General features: G+C 39.8%; 2 protein-coding genes across 8 annotated transcripts in view; one reads left to right on the top strand and one right to left on the bottom strand.

Annotated features, from left to right (window-relative positions):
* LOC108107865 (collagen alpha-1(XV) chain) overlaps positions 1–12,921 on the bottom strand; it is a 56,261-nt gene extending 43,340 nt beyond the window's left edge. For 4 of the 6 annotated variants that reach the window (XM_017215634.1, XM_017215637.1, XM_017215638.1 and 1 more), the window contains exons 1-2: positions 12,799–12,921; positions 11,901–12,114 (exon numbers count right to left, since the gene is read on the bottom strand). The gene's annotated coding sequence lies outside the window, so the exon portion shown is untranslated. Of the gene's footprint in view, positions 1–11,900; positions 12,115–12,588; positions 12,718–12,798 lie in introns of those variants that run through there. The other 2 variants (XM_017215635.1, XM_017215636.1) reach the window with 2 other exon arrangements.
* Positions 12,922–17,160: 4,239 nt separating this feature from the next.
* LOC108107972 (sterol regulatory element-binding protein 2) lies at positions 17,161–22,032 on the top strand. Of its 2 annotated transcripts, none has more exons than XM_017215815.1 (7): positions 17,161–17,354; positions 17,950–19,389; positions 19,445–20,256; positions 20,323–20,714; positions 20,775–20,901; positions 21,133–21,300; positions 21,392–22,032. In XM_017215815.1, exons 2-7 carry the CDS (start codon positions 17,958–17,960, stop codon positions 21,755–21,757), a joined length of 3,297 nt encoding a protein of 1,098 aa, XP_017071304.1. In that variant the 5' UTR covers positions 17,161–17,354; positions 17,950–17,957; the 3' UTR covers positions 21,758–22,032. The 2 variants fall into 2 exon arrangements, with proteins under 2 accessions (XP_017071304.1, XP_017071305.1); XM_017215816.1 differs by having other exon boundaries at positions 17,947–19,389.
* Positions 22,033–22,080: the final 48 nt, after the last annotated feature.

The following is a 22,080-nucleotide window of genomic DNA, read 5'->3' as shown; positions in this document are numbered from 1 at the left end:
AACTGTGTCGCTGACCCCGAACTGTCGCTGGCCAATTAATATTTATCAAGCGAGACTTAGGGAGCAAGAAAAAGATGTTTGAGGACAACACTTTCACACTTTATATCAAATGCAAATTACTTTCAATTGTGAGCATTAAGTAAAAGTGTAGTCATGTCTCAATTAGTCAAATGACAGCTCCCTCAAAACATTTCGGCAATCGAATGATCTTCGAAATCATTTTCCAAGCAATTGAGGAATGAAATTGCAGAACATTTACTTTTGCAACAGACCGCTGATCTATATCTTAATATGTCGATATAGTAGACTTTTTTTAATAGGAAAAGACATAAAATATGATGAGCTATAAGTTGGCAAAAAACTATAAAACAGCTTAAAAGCTTTCGGCTCATTAAATGTGAATAGAAAAATTATGTTGATGGCTTAAAAATTAAGTAATAAAAAGTAAAGTAATGGAAAAATGTACCAGATATGACTTATTCCTTTTTTATTTACAATTTCTTTAAAATTTAAGTAACAAATATACTTCCTCTAAATCTGCCAAAGCACATTGTTCTGTTTGGTTTGTTGATTTCTTTAAAAAAAGAACCCGAAACATGCAGAATAAGTATACGATTGCGTCACGTATAAAAAACGCAGCCTGAATAAAACTGCGATAATTCCAAACGTTTAACATTTCCACCTCGCACCAGATCAAGTGCTGTCTGCATATGTGCACTTACATCATTTTTGGCCGACAGACTTCCTTCTTCAAACAGCTTGTTCGCGGCAATCTGCCCTGGCCACTTAATGGCATCATTAGGCGCCAAAAAAAAGAAAAACAAACAGCCATATACAAATTGAACAATCCAACCGATTTTGAAGCATTATCATATGAATTCCTGGCGATTCTGGTTGCGTGTCTTTCCTGTTACTTGGTCTTTTCACAATTGGCTCCCTGACATAATGAGGCAACGTTTATGCAGTTCACAGACGGAAAGCCGCCGTCACGTGCAACATGGACCGCGTGGGCAATGTCAGAGGCAACCCCTTTTGGCCTTGTTCTGGGCACCTACCAGTACAGATTCCTAATGGAGTTTCCCCCCCCCTCTAGAAAGGCACAACGGAGGAGGAATTTATAGAGAAGAAAAAGTGAGATTTCATTATTTTATGGTTATATAAAATATGGATTGCTCTTATTACCGAATAATCTTCAACTATTTAAATCAAATTAAAAGCTGTCTTCTTTCCCATTGATTGAGAATCATTAATGGTTTCTATTGCCTTGGCCTTATCTGTGTGTGTTTATAAGGGGCGCAATTCGCTGGCTGCCCGGGAGGCCAATAATAATACTCCGACTGTTTGTTTAGAATGGGACGCACGTACGACCGATTATTGGGGCCTAGCCGGCAAACATGGGTGTGGACGGGGCAGGGCTCATGTAAATGCCCACGAAAGTGTCGAAAGAAGGGTCATAATAAATAAGGAATGGTGTCTGGCCAAAATCAAAGCACCCAATGCATTTTACTTATGAATTTATGATTTTCCGGTTTTTGCATCCGTCAATCATAATCACAGCCTGGCCCTTACCATATGCAATTCCTAAAACCAATAAGCAATAAAAATTCTATTCAAATTACCAGCAACAGCTGCTGGAATTTCCCCAATTTTTTGTATTTTAAATCAAATTTGTCTTTCCCCTTGAACCTCCCTCCCCCCTTTTTGTAGTAAAAAGTTGCGCACATCAAATTCAAAAGTCGTCAGAGCGTTGCACATTCAAAAGCGGGAAAACCTCGTGCAGAGAGTCTCCAATGAAGAGGAAACCCCCGGAGAATCGAAGAAACCGTAGGAGAGACATTCACACAGAAAAAAGTGAGGAAAATTCTAATAAAATTTTATTTTCAATAGTAAATCGGCTCAATATGACTGGGGGGCATATGAAAGGGCTCTCTGGTCACAGACAACGGCCAAGCGGCAACAGAGGGAAAACTGTGCCACTATGTCATTTGAGGCAGGGACCAAAAGACCCATCTTCCACTGACAGCAGAAAGTGAAGAAAAGAACCGGCAATTGCCGCAGAGACAGCTGCAGTCGGGAAATACTCTTACCAAAAAGGGTAGTACGAATTTATAAGTCTATTTGTTGGGTAAACCAACTTACGAGTTTTCTTTCCTTTTTTGTTAGCTTTAAAAGCAACACGAAAAAGAAAATGAAATTTATCTTCAACTTTTTAAGGCTTAAATTAATGATTTGAAAAAACTTATTCTCTTTGATGCAAATATTTCTTACCTATAAAGAAAACAGTAGAGTATCTAGTCTTCTACATCCCCCATTCAGTTTTCCCTCTGGCTCTATTCGGTTCGTCGCGTACTTTTTGTCGCCGGTTCTGCGCCCCTAAGTGAACTATTAGCTTTGTTGATTTTATGTTTTCCAATTTGTTTTGTGATGTACTACTGGCTGAAAGGATGGGGTTGAATGGGGAGGGGCTGCAGAAAGCTGAGGGACTAAAAGTACCACCAAAGAGTTGCCTGTCAGCTGGCGTGTCGCCTGCCGACGTTTATTGGCCTTGGTTTACTTGGTAACGCCCCCGTAACGCCTCGCCTGCAGTTTTCCCTTTTGTTTGATTTAAAGGATTTACATGCCAAATTTGACTTTATTTATTTTTAAGGTTAACACGTACAGGCACACGCTCACGCACACGCACATCCACAAATCCCAACACATCATTGAGTTTAAAGGAAGTCTGTTTAACATTTTAAGGTGGAAAATATTTAACCCTCAGAGCTTTGCATAAATAAAATGGGAATGCAACGAAATACAAGTTAGCAAATCCGAAAACTGAAAACCACTTCCACAAAGCCAAAAGCCAACTGTTGCATGTTGGCCAAAAACTTAAGAGTGTGTGTGAGTGTGGATTCGGCTGAGATATAAAAGCCCAAAGCGTAATTTGATCATGGCCAGCTGACAGCCCAAAAGCGGAGGCAAAGAGTGGGATTTAGTTGCAGAAGCATAATCATAATAAATGCATGATAAAGACCCACATTCAGGGCAAGAAATCCGAATGCCTGAATGAAAATGAAAGACGAACAGAATGGAAAATGAGACGAGTGGGTTGTATAATTACTGCAATGCTTTACCGGTGATAACAACACAACTTTTTCATGTTTTTTTAATAATAACAAACAAGGTATTTATGGGAAATAAAGAAACATTTAAACAAAAAACACTTTTCTCATGTCATTCGCAAGGGCAAAGTCTTCTCTTTGTACTCTCAGAATCTTGAACTTGAATATTTTTCTGGTAATTCCTCAAATTTATTTATACTTTCCTCACGTTGGGGTCATTGAAATAGCAAGTGAAAAATGTGTTAAAATTAAATATTTGACTGACTGTCAGAATTGATAGGAAACAATGCCAAAAATTTGCTCTTAGATTTAAAGGCTTATCAAAGAGTTTGTCAAAGACAAACGATTAATTATGCCAAAAAACAATGGCAGATAAAAAAGACATATTGGTTGGCTTGGTTGGCCAAGATTGATGTACACCATGTTGTGTCGTATAAATATTAGCCGTTTTCTCATTTTTTACGACTTCTTCTGATCCACAAAAAGGCATCGCCGCTGTGTTTAGCATTTGGGTTAATTCCCTTGATAATGATGCTGGCGAAATGGCAACATAAAAAACTGAAAAAACTGAAAAAACTGAATCGCCAGACACGAGACGCCGCAGAAAAATGTGCAGAAACACAAAAAGTATAAATATCCGCCGATCTCGATTTTGATTCCCATTTACTTACTCTCTGACCCCGATCTACCCAAGTACGTGGCTAAGTTGCAGTCCTGCTAATTGGCCACATATCTTGGAAGTCGCGGAACAGAAGCTGCAACTGCAAATGTGGCACTTGCCCCCCAGCTACCCTTTCAACAGAGTACTTTTCCTTTTACACTGCTAGAAAAAATGTTGTGTAAAATAACAGAAATGCCATTATTAAGCTTTGAAAATACTAAAAAATTTCAATGAATTTTCTATTTTATAAAATATTCTTTCAGTTATTGTTCATTGCAGTTCCTAAACTTGCTTCAACAGCTGCCGGGGAGTGATTTAAATAATCTCTAAGCGACGAGTGCTACTCATATTGCACTTAGCTGGAAGGCGGCCATGTGCAACATGTTGTCGCAATCCCAAAAACCAAGGCGCAGACAGCGAAAAAGTTCAATGAAATGTGCATCATGAGGGGATTGGAATTGGAATTGGGAATCAGAATGAGAGATCTCCAGATCTTGGAGGCTGCGGCCGTGCGTGTCCCATCGAACTTGATGAATGGGGTGTGCCGAGGCATCAGCCTGTTCGTTATTGCTGTCATTATAATGCTTTGCATTTATTTATAGCTTCTTGCCTCTTATCTTGCATGCAATATGTGTGTTTGTTTTTTGTTCATTTCATTTTTTTTTGGACATTTGAGGCCGCTTGAAAGTGGCAGCCAAAAGAAAAAAAGATTGATCAACGATCTTTGGCAAGGCAAAACCCCAAATAGGTAGTTGAACTCTTTGCCTGCCGCACGGGATTCAAGGTTGACTGGGTGGCCCCTTCATTTCACGCAGTCTGGTATCAAAGAAATCGCATCAGAGAAAGAGTTGGCTTCTACTTTTTGACGGTATTTGTTTTTTTTTTTTTTTTTGGGTGTCTCCATTGCTGGCAGTTGGCCAGCCAGGCAATGCAAAAATTTGTAACTCGAAATGGAGCAAAAGTTCATAAAAATTCTAGCCGCAAAATGTTTGGCAGCCGCTGCCTAATTATTTATTTTGCTTTTTGTCCATGGATATTTCTTAGAAGATTTCAATGAGCTAAAATTATACCCTAAAAGTATTTTTTTATAACTTTAATAACTTGTAGGAAAATTCCCAAAGGCAATCATTTTCACACTTCCACCGACGACAGCTGGCAGGAGGACAATTATATGTCCATCAGTCTGTCCAATAATTGTGATGTAATCATTTGTCTGGGCTGACCTTGCGAAAGCAGATGTAGGGCCCGGAATGCATGCCACCATAAAAGACCTATAAACATTTCAGTTGATTTTCAAATTGCCTTCTCCTTTGTTGTTATTGCTTATTTTCGCATTAAATTAAAATGTTGGCGGGAAAAGTATTTTTATATATACGACAGTCTCTCTCTCTCTTTTTGCCGCGAAAAACAAAAGACCAAGAGTTATGTTATGGATGTGTTGTGTGGGGGAGAAAAGAGGAAACATTCATCATGCTAGTTTTGTGGTCTAGGATTCGGTGGCGTATGCGTAATGCGGCCACTGATATGAACTTGCCACAGGCTGGAAAAACGTATTTATGGCCAGAAAGCTACTCTAAGTCCGTTATCAGCTTGGCAACAGAAATCCGGTATTAAAGTTGGGTGAATTAAAGCCTAGACGGAGGCAGGGAGAAAGATAGAGAGGGAAACCCATTTGATTTGGAGTTGATTGGCAATCAATGAGTGCGCCCTCCACCTCCCCCTCCCCCTCCCACTGTCACCAGATAAACACAAAAAATCTATTAACCGGACTTGGTGTCCTGGCCGAAGAGGAAATCTAATATCCATTTGGAATGGATGCGGCCTGCTTGAGGCAACATCTCTTTGCCAGGACACGCACACGAAAGTCGGCAATAAAGCGTCCTGGTCTTGTGTTAATAATCAATGGGCGCCGAGAATGGGTGACGGAGCATTACTCCTTGAAAGGTTAAGTAGCGAGTTGTCGAGTGGCACTTGACTGCCAAAAGCAGGAAACGGAAGCCAGGACACGATAGATGTCGATAAGTCACATCCTTGGCCCCGGCTAAAGTCGCATTACACATACGTGGCTATTAGTCAAAGGTTTTCTTCATCTCCATCTCCATCTCCATCTCCACCTTCGCTCCCCTTCTAACTAATTGAAACGAGTTCCATGAATGCTCTCCTCAAGAGCCGACTAAGTGACCCCCAACCCCGCCGACGTGTCCCTGCCAGAGATAATGAAATGAAGTAATAAATAAATATATTAAAATGCTCACACGTCTCGCGTATTTAGCTCATTGTCGCTGACTATAAGTAGAAAAAATAATAAATATGCTGCATATATAACAATGAGTAGTGAATAGCTAGAATTTTCTGCATTGTAATCTGTTGCTAGTCTGGGTATTTATTGGACAGCTGGACAGCTGGACCATCAAAGAGGAAATGCCTTCCTCATGCTAAATTTTGTAAGCTTCCCCATTAAATTTGTGAATTTATGGAGAGCACGCGACGAACAGGTTCATGGCATAAGTTGCCGTCTGCCTTAAGTTTAAAAATAACTCTGGAAATATGGCAACAGAAATAGCTTCTTTCGATCTAATTGGATATATCAATCTGCTTGTCGAATATCTATCTATCTGCATCTTAGATTTCATTTAAACACATCAACGGTTATTACGCAATCGGTTTAATCTGCATAGAAATCTTAAATGCACTTTGTTTACGAGCAGACTAACGCCTTGAGAGGCTGAGTAAGCCATTAATGACCTGCCAAGCCATTCAATAGCAAATGGATTCTACAAAAGAGCCGATAACAGAAACAACTTCAAGTTTACCTTCTCTAGAAACTCATCTAAATAAAGATATTTGTTAATTTAAAAATCTTAATAAAATTCTCAGCGAAAACTCTTACCAAGGAGTGTCTTATTTCATAAATTTTATTGCCTTTGATATTGGAAACTTTCCTATGGCACGTGTGCCATGAAAATACCATTTATGTTTGTTTATATTTTGCCTTCATTTATTTAGAAATTCAAATTTATAATCGTGTCTGGGAACTAAGATCGTTAGCGGTAGAACTAGTTTCTAGCCACAGATCGAGAATATATATTTTCAGTAATTGCAACTCAAACTTCGAGCAAATTTAGTCGTAATATGTAAAGTAATTCCCATTACGTCAAATTGATGTCGGGCCAATGAGTATGCATGAATTTCAATTTCCAAAGTTTGCATAAATTGGCGAATGAGAAGTTGGCAAAAAAAAAAAGATCAGTGGCTGGAGGACAACCGCAATCCGATGGAAACCAGACTCCAAACTCTAAGCGATCTGATAAAGAAGGCATTCGAGATTTATGATTTAGTGCAGAGAGAGAAAAGTAGTTAGAGTTCTTCATAAAATAATAAAGTTTCTGTTAAGTTAAGATTTTTTAAAGATTTTTCTCTTTTCAAAACAACTTTTGCCACCTTAAGCTTTTAGTTTACACTAATATCTCTTAGACCTAACCCATTTCCCTGTATTTTCTCACAGTGTAACAAACTAAACCGGCGCTTTTGCATAACTCCTTTGTCGCGCCAATCGAGGCGGATAATCGCTGCCAACTTGGCATCGCATCAAGTCGAGTCGTCGACACACACAATGCATGCCAATTAATTAAGACCTGGCACGGGTCTGGGCACCCCGCTCTCCCCTTTCGACTTATTTGGCTAATTGTCTTTCGATCGAACAGATAGTGGCCAAAAAGATATAAATACATATACATATTCCACCCCACATTCGTTGAGCAAATTCAGATTAAACGGGTTGAGTTGCGCGCACGCGCATGAAAGACGTCAGCCGCCAATTATTGTTAACACGGGCAGGTGAGTAGATCGAAAAAAAAAGCCAACTGATTCAGAGGCGCCAAGCTCAGGTGACGGAGCTGAGCGTTTTGCATAAATTAAGTTGATATTATTTAGCCAGAGATTGGCATCGTACAAGGGCAATTAAAAGGCGCGGGCCGGGCAGCTCTGTTATTACGAAGGGGGGAAACTTTAAATCGTTCTCGTAGGTGATGGAAATGTAATAAGGCGGAATGTGGGGAATTATGATTAAAGGCAGGTCTTTGTTTTGTATATTTGTAAGTTAAATGCATAAAGAACAAGGCACAATGGCCATTGTCCTGCAGCCAGTAAACAATGACTTTTAAATCCGGAAAAAAAGAACAATAAAATACATAAAATAATGGCAAGGTCAGCAAAATAACGACTTGATGATTCACTGATATGGCAGAAGGGAACATGTTCTGGGAAACCTCAAAAATATATTTTTATATATTTTAACGACAGCCCTAACAAAATGCAAGACTACACCCCTTGGGATCGTGGGAAAGTAGCCTCAAATGCAAAATGCTGATTAAACTAATCCAAATGCCCGCATGCCACGCCCACTGCATATAATTCACGCCAATCTTTCACAACAATTATGCGCAACACTTGCAAGCTAATATTTATGTAAACACGAACACGGACAGATATTTTCACTCGCCTCTAAGACACGAATCAGTGGGATGCAAATGCATCTCCATCTCAGCATCTTTGTATCTTTGCATCTGAAAGTCAATCCGAGTGTAAGGCCGCGTTAATGCCCCAAACCTGTTCGTCTTCTGGCTATTTATTTTGCGGCATATATTTTGTTAATTTTGTTACCTTTAAGGCTGTTTTGCCCGGCTGCTTGGCTACTTGATTTAGTAGCTTACTTTGCTCATGCACCGAACAAAAATATGTTTTTTGGAAACGCAATGAATGAGCTAAAGAATCATGGTTCTGTTTTCAGTTAAAATTCTTCACATTCTTAGAATTTTTTTAACAAACTTTCTGTTTAATTAACGCTGATTTTTACTTCTATAAATATATTCATACTTCCGTGAATTAACAACAACAGGAAGGAAAACATAATATTCCCGTGGGTCAGCTTTATAGAAATATATATTTTTTAGCCTTCTTTATCTGCCTTTTTATTTGTACAGTTTTTTGGCTTGACAAAACGATAAAAAGAGTTAGAAATGAAATATTTTTTTGATAAGTTTAATGGAAGAAATAATATTTTAAAACATTCCACAGAAACTAAGGAACACTGAGTGTTGGTCTAAATATTGAGAACCAATTTTTGCACTCTCATACTTTTTTTTTCAAACAATGGCAAAAATTTGACATTGTAAACTATGAATGCAGTTTTACTAGGAATTAGAAATCTAATCCGACAAGGTATGGCATTCATTATTCAGACCATTATTGGTCATAATACTGTCATTTTGAAGAGAAAACCTGAGATAACCAATTTCTCCATTTTCGCTAAGGAGCAACATCATCTTTTTTTTGCAGAAAATGTCAAAAATTCCACATTTTAAACTGTGAATGAAGTTGGGCCAGGAATTAAAAAACAAACTCAACGAGATATAACATTCTATATTCCGACCATAAATGGGTTCGTTATAGCCAAAATCCTGAATTTAGAGGGTAAAAATAATTAAAACGTCATGAAATTTTTGGAAAAATGGGAGCAAATGTTAAACTCTTTCAAGTTTTGATTGAATTATCAAAAGAATAAAAAAACAAGCTCAACGAGGTATTAAATTCCATTTTTCGATTATTTTTGGATTTTTATATGCCAAGTACTGAATGTTTGGGGAAAAAATCAGGAATGTCTAGATTTTAAACTTGGGAAACATCATAAAATTTTGGAAAAAATGTGACAAAATTTTACATTTTCTTTGAATAGAATTATCAGAAAAATCAAAATACAAGCTCGTCGAGGTATTACTTTCCGCATTACGAAGAGTTTTGGCTTTGTTATGACAAAATACCGAATTTTTCACAGATAAAATCCGAATCCGAATTTGGTGCTTTTTAAGGGAAACATCATAAAATTTTGAAAAAAGGAAAAATAGACTTCTTAAGATTTAAAGGCAATAAGCTCACCGAGATTTCCATATTCCGATCATTTTTAGCCTCGTTATGAGCAAAATTCTGAAATACGTTTTCTCCCAGTGCAGCATTAACTTGCAGACGGCCGGTTGCTGAGGGAGCCTCTCCATCTTTCAACGCCAACTGCCTGGTTTCATTTAACAATATTAATATGAGATGCGAAAATGCGGCATTTATCGGGCAACAAGTTGCTCGTACTGGGCATGTTTCTAATTTAAATATTTCGCAAGTGCGCGAATCGAACCCGCTGAAAAGCCGCTCACAAGTGACCTAATTGAGACGTAAGTTCCTCCAGTTATCTCTGCAGTGATTGTTTTTGCACTTTTTGTCTGAGTCAGAATACGAAATGACGACATCGAGGTGGGGTGTGTGTAAGTGGGGGTCACATGCAAATTTGTAACCAATTTTAATTAATTTGTACATTCATCTATTTATTGCTTTTTTAGTGAAAAGTCATGGAATGTTCACGACTGACTCATGAAGATTTATACTTTATTTTCCAGCCACAATCTTAAAGTGGCACACATTCTGATTCGGATTCTGGTTCTGTTTTTCATAACAAGGCCTCTCTGGGTTTTTTTTTTTTTTGCTATTTTTTCCCTTTTTAGTTTGTGCAACTAATATTGGTGGCATTCCCTTTTCTGCAGCTATCCACATCGTGCAAATGTTCATGTGTATTACATCAAAGTACATTTGCTTTTCAGCCCGTTGTCGGTTGTCGCTGCCGGTTGCTGCTGTTGCCGTGAATTAGAGTCACAGTGGCAACAAAGGGGGGGGGGCACTTTCAACACTGTTCGGCCATGTCAGGCCCACGAATGTTAACAAATGTGTACCGAAAATGTTTGTTGTCAAAACTTTTGCGTCCTGCCAATTTTCCGGGGGACAACATTTGTCATTTGTCATTTAATTAAGACAGCCGGCATTCGGTTAGCCAAATTGGCTTAGAAAAGTAAGTAAGGCCAGAAAGATCAATGAGTCAGCCGCTCAATTAAACAGTTTTTGCCTTCTAAATGAAGTCTTTTCTATGCATATCACACCTTGCTTTGTCATTTACAAGAAAGTCTTTCCAAGAAACCAACAATAATAGTTAACTCACTCAAGAAGCTCTTTCAGACATTAATATTTCATCATAAATATATATATTTTATAGCTATAAATCGATTAAATTAGAATGCATTTCACGCCTAACAGAAAATCAAGCTATAAAAGAAGCCACCCAAGATTTAATTATAGATTCAATGAGTTGCGACAGCTCTCACTCTCGAGATTTATATGCAATATAATTACAAGTTTATTTCGACATGATTGCAATATGCAATTATCGGGTTTTAAGTTTATATATATATATAAAGCTGTGCCCCCATAAATCGGCAAATTCGCAGGCGGCAAGTTGACATATTGCCTAGCCCCGGCGACAGCTTCAATTTCCGCTGCTAAACCAGAGATCGTTCAATCAACATAATGCCATTGGGAGATCATTAAAGTCTGTGGCTCTTAATGCCGGCTAAAATATTCAGAGAAAAAAAAAAGAACCAGACAAATCAGGCAAGGCAAACATTGCAGATGGTTTAATGCAGTTTTTAAAAGGTTTACTTAGTTTTTAGGCAACCATATAAATGCTCTTTGTTTTTATATAGTTTATTGTTAGATCATTGTTAGATCTTCAATGATTCATCCTCCCGAAACGTTAAAAGGTAACGTAAACATCTTTTTTTTTTATCAGTTTTAACTAAGATTACAGACATACTGCCAATATTTGAGGCAACATCTGGCCAGCCAATACCCATCAAGGGCAACCAAAAGCCGAAATTGCGGAGTCTCTTAATGTTGACTCAAAGTTATATTTATTAATGAGCTGGGCAAATATGCATAGTTAATTTTCAGTTCATTGCCGTTGTTTTTGGTTTATTTGTTTGTCGTTGATTTTGTTTGCCGTTTGTTATGAATGGCCGATGATATGGGCAGAAATGGAGAAAACTAAATGTTATTTAATAAGTAAATAAAAGCAACGCTAATCGCTTGTGGTGGGCACAGAGAGATTACCACAAAATGAAATGCATTTCCTATGCACTGGCTAATTATCATTTCGGAAATATCAAAAATCAAGTGGATTTTTCAGGCCAATGTGGAATTTTTTGATGGCTTTGCCATCAACAAAGGTAATCGCAATCGCTTAAAATAGTTTGTGGTCTTACCTCAGCCTCCAGTTGAAATGACAATGAATATTTCCACGTATTTTCCCTGGTTTTCCTGCTGGTTGTGGGCCTTTTTACTGCTGCATAGTTTCGGGCGACAGTTTCCGTTAGCAGGACACTTTTCACAAAGCCCCCTTCGGACACTTTTCTTTAAGCCCGTTTCCTTATTTTTCTTTTTGTATTCTCAGCTATTCCGTTCTTGTGATTCACTGCACTACACAAAACGGGGCAAGAGGGGGGTGGGGGGGGGGATTTTGATTTAGAATAAAGGGGTAGTACTTGTGGCTGATCAATGGAAATGGCCAAATGGACACACAATGATTGGTCATTTAAAATTGGCATTGACATTGGCCAGTCATTGTCCAGAGATGTGGACAAAGCAGGAGCCACAAAGGCAATCCGAAGGATTTCTGCACACAAAGTAGACCAATCGGCACTTCTCCACTAGTCGACTATATTAGGTTCACAGGAAGACACTGAGTAAAACTAGCACTTTCTTTGTGTTTTTTTTTGCAAATGATTTATAGTTTTGATTATTATAATAAATGTGAAAAAAGTTATTTTCTTGGCTGAACGTTTGAATGGATATGTTAAAAAAGCAAATAAATTTCATTTAATAAAAGAAATCAGATCTATAAATATAAATCAACACGTCCTTAAACCGATTAAAGTATATTTATAGATTTACATTTATTTCGCTCAGGTTCTGGTTCTTGTTTGTGATTCGAAAAAGTGAAAATTTATTTTTCTTTTTCTTTATTTTTCAACGAATTTAATTTTTCACTCTTAAGCGTCCTTTTTTTTAACCAAAGTTTGCATGGAAATTATATTTTTTAATTATTTTTCAGATATAATTTTCATATTTTCAAATCACTATTTATCTTTTCTTTCTGTGTACCAATCTCAGCCGGCAAAAACGCGTGTTGTATGTTTATATGAATCGCACGGGGAGCACGCTTCGAAGTCGCCGGCACTGGATTCGCGTGTGGGTGCCCTGCGATGCGCTCCGTTCAGCGTTCAGACTGAAACTGAAACTGAGACTCTGCGACAGAGGCCTGAAAACGAAACTTTCGACTGATTGTGAGAAAAGCAGCTGGCGGCGGCAGCGAAGCTAGCGGCGGCCGAGGATGACGGCAGAGACGTCGACGACATCGAGAGAATGCCAAGCCAAAAATGCTACTGTTTTCCTCTGTTTTTCCCTGTGTTTTACCGCCCGATACTGATGGAGTGCAAAATTCGAAATGCAATTAAAAGCATTGTTTGAAAGAATTCAAAATAATAGATAACTTTTCATTGCAGGCGAGGGAGATAGAGAGAGCCTTAAAATAAAACGAAAACTCTGTTTTGCAAGCAACTATCACTGCTTTTCGTTAATCGAATTTTCGGACCAGAAATTAAAAGGTTTTTCATGAGTTTCCATATAAAGTAGTATGGTCTAAAACGACAGACTTTCAAATTAATTCGGTTTATAATTTTTAAGATTTAAAAAATTAAACAATAGGTGGAATTATTTTTAAGGGAATAAAACTATAAGTCGCTGGTCTAATAATATCGTTTTTCATAATACTTAATCTTATCGCATCTTAAAATGCTTACAAAATATGCTCTTATCTTGGTCAGATGAAGATCTTTTATCATTTTCATAACAATAAAAGTCTCCTTCCTAACAATGGAATTTCGAAGATTCTTGGGAAAAATATTTAAGTGATACCCAAACACTATAATAATATAAACAATATAAATATAGCCGATGAATGTTTTATGCCCCATTAATAAAAGTTTTTTAGATACATTTTTATATGGAATTCTGAATTACAGAAACTTTTTGGGTCACTGAGGCCCTTAGCAACAATCAAGAGATCAAGTTTGCGGGAATTTAGATCACATTCAAGTTCAAACCAAATGGAGTTTTCTAAGTGAACAATAATTGGCGAATGCAAGACATGAATTTTATGTATGTGTAGTATTATTAAGTTCACAATATATTTATTTTCATCTTAAAATAATCCCCCCTAAGTGATCTGCAACCTTTAAACCATTTTCAAGTAGTTCTGCAGTATTTTCCCCCGTCCGTGCGAGTCAAATCAAAGCGCAATTTTCCGCCGCATGACGGGCAAAGACTTCAGGTGCTTTTGGCTTCTGCATTTTCCGACCTTACTCCCCGCCACCACCATCTTGGCTGCAACCACTTGGCTATAAATAGGACCAACTGAAGACGAACCCAACGGGCAACACTTTCGTTTAACTTTTCTGGTAGGATAGTAGCAGAAATTAGTTCCCAGGCGGCTCTATATGCTTTGCCATGGCGAAAGGGTGAGGTCACAAGTGTGGAAATGCCGGAATATTGGAAGGGATTGGGGCGGTTAGTAAATAGACAACAACATGTGCCCCTGGTCCCACATGTGCTGTGGCAAGTTGGCCGTCTTAATTATTTATACGTAATAAAACTAAGCATAATTTTCTAGCAACAACTACGCACTGGCGCCTCATTTCAAATTCTATAAATAATTTGAAAAGCCGTTGATATAGTTGAATCGCAAAAGGCTCCAAAAGGCTCAAACGGAAAAGCCGGAAAAACTGAAAACACATTCATACAAGTTGTTGGGAACCAAAAAAAGAGAGACGAAAACTGCGAGAGAAAGATACAGAGAGAGAGAGAGAGAGAGAGAGAGCGTTGGCAGAGAAACGTAGAGCTGCTGCGACTGCGACGTCGGCAGTAGCGTCACATGCGGCGTATGCGTAATTTTGTCAGCCTTATCAGAAAGCCATTGCAAGCAAACTTTATTTTAAAGAGCCTGGCCATTTATCGAACTTGCAACGTGTTGTCTCCTGCGGTCCCAGCCACCGATTGCCTTCCCAAAACCCCCTATGGATACCCCACATTCAGCCATTCCTGCCACAACAGTCGCGTTGTTTGCACGCCGGCTGCCCAAAGCCCGCCAATTGTTTATTCAAGCAGCATCCCAGCATCCCAGCAACCCAGCATCCCAGCTCATGCTGCCCATGTGCACTTGAACTGCCTTCGTCCGATCTCCTCCATCCGCTACCCCTCTGCTCCCTTTTCGCCGGCATGCCTGTGCATTCATTTGGCCGGCGATGTGCTTGTCTGGCCATTTTTTTCCGGCTCTGCAGCCAGCCTCCGCCTAGAACACTGAGAAAAACTTGTTTCATTGCCTGCAAGTTGATGAAGTGCATAAAAGGATGTTTGTACATACCCTTGAAAAGGTTCTTATATTTAAGAATTTCTAAGAAAAAGCTTCATATATTTCGATTATTACTCGAAATGGTAAACTTTTTTCACCGTGTAGGAAGCGCTCATTGCAGTTGTTATCGCCGCAGTTTGTTGTTGTCGCCGGGCTTAAGCGGCTCTTAGCGGCAGTGAATCAGTGGCCAAACATGTAATCTGTTTAATGGCCAACTGACCGTGCATTGGACCAACTGGTCCTTCACGCCCCTGAACCGTTTTAGCCGGTCGCGTATACGCACCGTGAGCCGGACAAAGTCTTGGAATTTGCATAGATCTTTTTTCAAATGCTTGCACTCTTTTTTTCTCTTTTTTGGCGGCTATATAAAATGCCCACCTGTTGAATACAACAAAATGAGAAAAAAAAACACCAAAAAACGAACCCAAATGCCATTTGGGTCTAAACAAAAAACGTGAAAAATCGTTAAACAAAATAACAGCAACAACAAAAAAAACCCAAACAAAGTAATATTGAAAGCGGACGAAAACTTGTTCAGCTGCGTCGCCATTGATTTGCATAAACGGCAAAAACGTAAGCTAAAAGAAATAAACATTTGCAATATCTGTGAGTAAAGCAACGATTGTTAGAACGATATGGCTAAGTTGATTTTTCAATTAGTCTCGGTGGCGAAATTGGCTACTTAAAACCCTTAATCTGAATCTTCGATCTCGACACTTTTTGGGATTTTATTACACTGGCCAAACCTGGTCTACAAGCTTTTTCGGGCCTTTTGATTTGCGTTCATTTTTCGTTTTAAGAACCGTTTATTGACTTCCAATAAGAATTTTAGAATAAATGACCTAAATTATTCCATATTCGTATCAAATCATGCCCAATTTAAATATATAACGACGTGAGTCGCCTTGACTAGTTATATCCTAAGCCTTCTTTTGATATCAAGTGTTTTTAATCATCGTGAGCTGAAACGGATTTGCATTTTAAAACATAGATAGTAATCTTTGCGTAGAATACGTTTTATAGAGCAGCTGACAAGCCAGAATCATCTTTTTAAAACAAAATAAAAATGTTTTTATATCAACCGATATTGTTAACGAAATGGGTCCTAAACAGTTAATCACCCATTAAATTTCACAAAGATCGGTTTCTGGGGAAACTGCTAAACCTGCTTGCCCATTTTTAATATCCAAGTTTAGTCTTTCCAGACCGTTTATAGATCTCGTATAAAAGCGCCTAATAAGTGTTAAAAATGTAGATGAAGCTATTCCAAAATGATTAACATTCAACTTGACTGGCATCCATTGGGATTATCCGTATAATTTACGATAAAAAAAATGATTAAAACAAAGGCTGACAATTTTCCAATTTTATCCGGACTTCAGCTCAAATTTTATATTCCTCTGCAATACTGGGAATGCTTAAGGGAAATCACCACCAATAGATGTCTCTTTTAAAAAGGGAAATCGATCTTATACTGTTCGTTGACTAAAACCCCACAAAATGCCAACACAGGAAAATGCAAACATTGAAAATGCTTAAGGGAAATCACCACCTATAGACTTTTTTATAAAGGGAAATAGTTCTTATACTTTTCGTTGACTAAACCCCCAAAAAATGCCAACATAGAAAAACGCCAGCATTGGAAATGCTTAAGGGAAATCACCACCTATAGACTCTTTTAAAAAGGGAAATCGGTCTTATACTTTTCGTTGACTAAACTAAAAATGCCAACATAGGTCGCTGCTTAAATGGTTCAAGTAACCGCTTAAAACCGCAATACTATATATTTGATTTTCCATTTTATTTTAATGTTTTTATTGTTTTGATCTATATAAGTATAATTTCAATATAATTCTTTAATTTTTTTTAATTACGTTAATTTAATTTTCAGGTATTACATCTTAATATATTTTTTAGTATTCCTGCGAAGCTTATTTCCCAGTGTGACCTTAATAATAACCAATCAACCCAGGGATGGGTGCTAGTAGAGACAACAACCCAAATGGAAACCAAATGGAAAAATCCTGAACCACTAAATATACCCATCCCTGGTCAAAGTTAACTAGACCTTCAAGGCCCCACTTGTTTATTAATTTACCAAAATACTCTTGGACAACAATAAAGGAACATGGACAACAATAAGTGTTCAAATATTAACTAATGCTGGCATTAAGCAAAGCTCGTTATCATGAGCCAATAGCAGTAATGGATAAATCAAAGCAAAAGTGAAATAAAAATAATCTGATAAAAGGTGATAAAGGTGCTATTATCTTGGTGTTGGTCAAGCGGATAGTAACTAAAAGTTCGATTTTTCGAGGAAAACATTTGGGAAAGCCAGAGCCTGTGGGAAATGCCTTTTTGCAGCTGCAAAAGGCTGTGTGGCGTCACTAAAAACATCGTATGATCCGGTCGGGCCCTCTGATTGGTTGAAAGTGCTTACGCATGCTTTCCCGGTCGCGTGTGTGTGTTTGTAGGGCACAGTGAGACGAAAATGATGTAAAAGCTACAAGGACCGTGAAATATTTAAACTCACGAAGGGTGTTTTAAATTATTCTATTGAATTGACATAGTTAACTTTAAACCTTAAAAAATAATTATAAACTTTTTAAAATGTAAAAAAAAAGTGGTGTTAAATTTGGGTCATTAATTTAATATTATATATGTATAACCGTTTTTTCTTCAAAATCAAAATTTGTCCCACTGTTTTCGCTGTGTAATTGCGCCGCTTAGAAACTTAATAAACAATTCCCCACTGTATGTACATACGTGTGACCATACATGCATACATGTGTATGTGAGCCCGCCAGTATTTAATTTCAAAACATTTTTGTTGTTTTCATCAGCAGTATAAACAATGGAAACGGATCCTTTGCACTTTATGGATGCTCCGATGGACGAGTCCATGGATTTGTTCAAGACGGAGGACGCCTTCGATATGATCAACGAGGTGCTGCACTCGGATATACTGGACAGCTTCCTCAATGAAATCGATATAGAGCCAGCACAGATGTACAATATGCTGCAGATGGACGACCCTCGAACGCATGCCCAGGCGCCGATCGTAGAACAACAACCGCACGTGAAGAGCGAGCACTCTTCACCAGTCCACGTCAAAGAGGAACTGCAACAGCAACAGTCGCCACTGCTCGTATACAAGCCGGATCCCCTAATTGCGTCCCATTACAACCTCCCCCAGCACCAGCAGCCAGCGCTCCTGAAGGCTGCTCAGCCAACGGCCACCATTCACCATATGGATGCCCAGCGGTTACCGCCAAGCAATCCGGTTTATTCCCCAACTTTAAGTAGTAACTTTGTGTATCAGTCCATTTCCCCGCCTACGCCGCCATCTGACTCTTCGCCTCAGAATACGAATGTCATGCAACCTATTGCTTCACCTCCGACACCTTTGGCCGTACAGACGCATCCGCAGCCCTTCATGATGTACAATCCGACGATACCGGTCATGCCCGGGGTGTTGGGATCTCCGACTACAACTACTGTTTCCAGTCCAAAACCGTCTCCACCTGTAGCTCCTCCTTCGGTAGCTGGTAGCCGGGCCAGCAAAGTGCGAGTAGCTCCCCTGGCACCATCTCCCGTAGCTATGGAAGTCCAAGGTAAGGTGGCTATTAATCGGGTGCAACCCAAGGTTAAGGAGGTGAAGCGCTCGGCACACAACGCTATTGAGCGGCGGTATCGCACCTCAATCAACGATAAGATCAATGAGCTAAAGAACTTGGTAGTGGGCGAGCAGGCCAAGCTGAACAAATCCGCAGTGTTGCGGAAATCCATAGACAAGATCCGGGATCTTCAACGCCAGACGCATGATTTAAAGGCGGAGCTGCAGCGGCTACAACGGCAACTAATGGACCGTGATGGCTCCAAGGTAAAGGATCTCTTGCAGCTAGGCACACGGACAGGTCGAGCATCCAAGAAGCGTCGCGAAAGTTCAATGACCTCCACTACGGATGCTGGGCTTACTCCCCCTCGCAGCGATGTATCAGATCCATCGCTCTCGCCAATGCACTCGGACATCTCGTTGCCGCCGTCGCCCTATGGCGGATCCACGGCCAGCTGCAGTAGCGGCAGCACCAATGACGAAATACTGGTTGGGCCCAGTTCAATGCGGGGCATGGCCACGCACTCTCGGCTGGCACTCTGCATGTTTATGTTTGCTATCTTGGCTGTCAATCCCTTCAAGACGTTCCTCCAGCGCGGGCAGTATGGCAACGATGACGATATTGGCGAACTGAGCGGTCAGAGACGTATTCTGTCCTATGGTGATGGTGGTAAGTTTACCCACCTGATTCTACCAAAAAATTCTAATTTTTCAATTTAATCCAGGTGATGGCATAGTTGATTGGCAAAATAAGTCTTTGATATGGCTGTTGAACTTGACAGTAATGCTCGGATGCCTGGTGAAGCTTTTTGTTTACGGTGATCCTCAGCTTGATTCTGGGCGAATGACGGACGCCTACTGGCAGCACAAGCAGCGGGCTGACTGCAACTTTAACAAAGGACAGTGGGCTTTGGCAAACTCCGGTTACATGAACTGTTTGCATATGTTTGGATTAAGTTTGCCAGCATCGCGATTCGAGTGCTACCTGCAGACTACCTGGCAGTTTTTGCGGTTTCTTTTTCATCGCATGTGGCTCGGCCGAGTGCTGTCACGCCGGACTGGAGGACTGTTTAGGAATGCCGACAGCCGGAAACAGGCACTATCTTCGGCACGGGAATTGGCACTATTGTTTAACCGACTTAATCAACTTCACTTAACTGGTAACGGAAGTCGCGTTGATGGAAACGGCATAATGATGGCCCTGTACGCTAGCAATATGGCAGAAGTGGCTAGTCATCTACTGACTCCTCGCGAGATTATTAGCATCCATATAATGACAGCTTTGCGAATGAAGCACAGTGCTCCCAAGTGGTTAAAGCCTCTTTTTGCCTACTATTACATGAGTCGGGCGCGCCAAGAGTGCGCTCGCACCCGGGCTGCCGAGCAAACTCAGGACGTGCGTTGGGCATTCACTCAATACGGATATCGGTATTGCAGCACGCACGACTTCAGCTACGATATAATTGACTCCAGTGAGCAGGATGACTTTTTCACTCGCTTAAGGAATCCTTGTGATCCCTCTGCCCACGTCATGAAGGTGGGTTTTCTTATATGTAGTTTTATTTAGAAGATTTCAAACTAACTAGAATTTCTTACTTCACAGCAATACCGCGAGCATTTGTTGTTCAAAGCTATTCAGTGTTTGGTAGGTGCAGGTCATAAGTCAGGAAACTTGCCCACATCATCAGCAGGTGGAGGCAGTGATCAATTGCAGCAACAGGAACACAGCGGCACTATCGTCAGCAATGTTCTTAAGTACACCTCGCTTCTGAGAGACACACTGTGGGCGGATGAAGATGACCGCGACACAAATGTGGTTTGGTGGGCGAATGTCCTGGAGATCGCAGTGCACTGGCTTCTTGGTGAAGACACGCTGGCAGAACAGTTATACGATGGCATCAAGCAAATACCAACGCACCATCCGCAGCACGGAGATAATGATCATCTGCCAAAGGCGCTACATGCGGTGCTTCGAGCGAAGATGATCCTGTTAATGTAAGCAATTGTGGATTCACGAAACAAAAAGTATAACCTATCAATGTACAATATTTGTAGGAATAATGGAAACGCACTGGACAAAAGTCTTAAGCAGTCGGTCAACGCCCTGTGCGATGAGTCAAGTGCACAGTTTCTAGAATGTTTGACGGTGAATAGGATTACCAAGGCAAAGGGAATAAAGCTGGTAAGAAAGTCTGCTCCCCGATTAAACAGCTATTGGTGACCGAATGCCAGCAGGCTCTATCTCCAGAGATGACACGCAGGTGCATTGTAGTCGCATTGTCTGTTCCACTTGCTTCAGGCAATACAACTTCAGTGCAAACTCTGTGCATTTCACAAACAACGCCGACGGCCTCTGGCAAAAGTCGCCAAGTCTGCAAAGGAAACACATTTTCATTGCTTTTTATCTTTCTAGCTTTTCCAATTGCTTACCTGTGATTGGCTGCTTGAAACTCGAACTGCATTGTGGGAGCTGGAACACATGAATATCGAGGATGATGGCTTCTACCAAGTGCCTGGTGAAGTGCTCGAGAAGTTTCAGACCGATTTGAATTCGTTACGTAGCATTGTGGAAAATATACCCGTATGTTTCGTGTTTGCGATTTCACATTAAATTACTTTAAATATCCAATATGGCAGTTCTGATAATCTAAATTTCTGCTTTTTCATTATAGAACGCCCAGTCGCGAATATATTTGTACGAGGCGGTTTGTCGACTGATGGCCGGAGCCTCACCATGCCCAACTCAACAACTTTTGGACAGAAGTCTACGATCCCGTAATTCCCACTCGTCCATCTTCTGCGGCAGTAAAGATAGGCGACATCAGAACTTTGAGGGAGGGGAACGGGAACGGGCGTCGGCTATGTACGTGGCCTGTAAGTACCTACCGCCTGCGCTGCTAAGCTCCCCGGGTGAACGTGCTGGCATGTTGGCTGAAGCGGCTAAAACCCTCGAAAAGGTTGGAGACAAGCGAAAACTAAAGGAATGCTACCAACTAATGAAGTCGCTGGGTAACGGTATTGGTAGCGTGAAATCTTAGAATAGTGTTAAAATATGTATAACCATAAGTGTCTAGAAACTGGGATGGAAGACCGAGCAAGTCTACATTGAATTTCCAGTACATTATTTCCCTATTTGCTTTCCCAAGGAAGTGGTACTTTCTAGGCCCTTTTATTTACGCTTTTACTTTATTTTCCCCGCCAGATTATGTTTAGATTGTAATTCAACAGTAATTTAATATGGAAATTCTTATTTGTTTATTCATTACCGTAAAGGTAAATCATATTTATAACAATAAATATTTTAACAGATTAACAATGCGTTTTACTGGTTGTGCATGCACTTAATTTGTTAAATAGTAAT

This window comes from Drosophila eugracilis, unplaced genomic scaffold, assembly GCF_018153835.1.
Source record: "Drosophila eugracilis isolate 14026-0451.02 unplaced genomic scaffold, ASM1815383v1 contig_2088, whole genome shotgun sequence".
Taxonomy (NCBI): domain Eukaryota; kingdom Metazoa; phylum Arthropoda; class Insecta; order Diptera; family Drosophilidae; genus Drosophila; species Drosophila eugracilis.
This window is presented reverse-complemented; position numbering and strand designations above follow the sequence as displayed.

Bases quoted from the DNA above. Each gene is read 5' to 3' on its own strand.
- LOC108107972 (XM_017215815.1), top strand. From the start codon at position 17,958: ATGGAAACGGATCCTTTGCACTTTATGGATGCTCCGATGGACGAGTCC. The intron at 20,257-20,322 runs GTGGGTTTTCTT...CTTACTTCACAG, and splicing joins CCTCTGCCCACGTCATGAAG to CAATACCGCGAGCATTTGTT. The intron at 20,715-20,774 runs GTAAGCAATTGT...CAATATTTGTAG, and splicing joins GCGAAGATGATCCTGTTAAT to GAATAATGGAAACGCACTGG.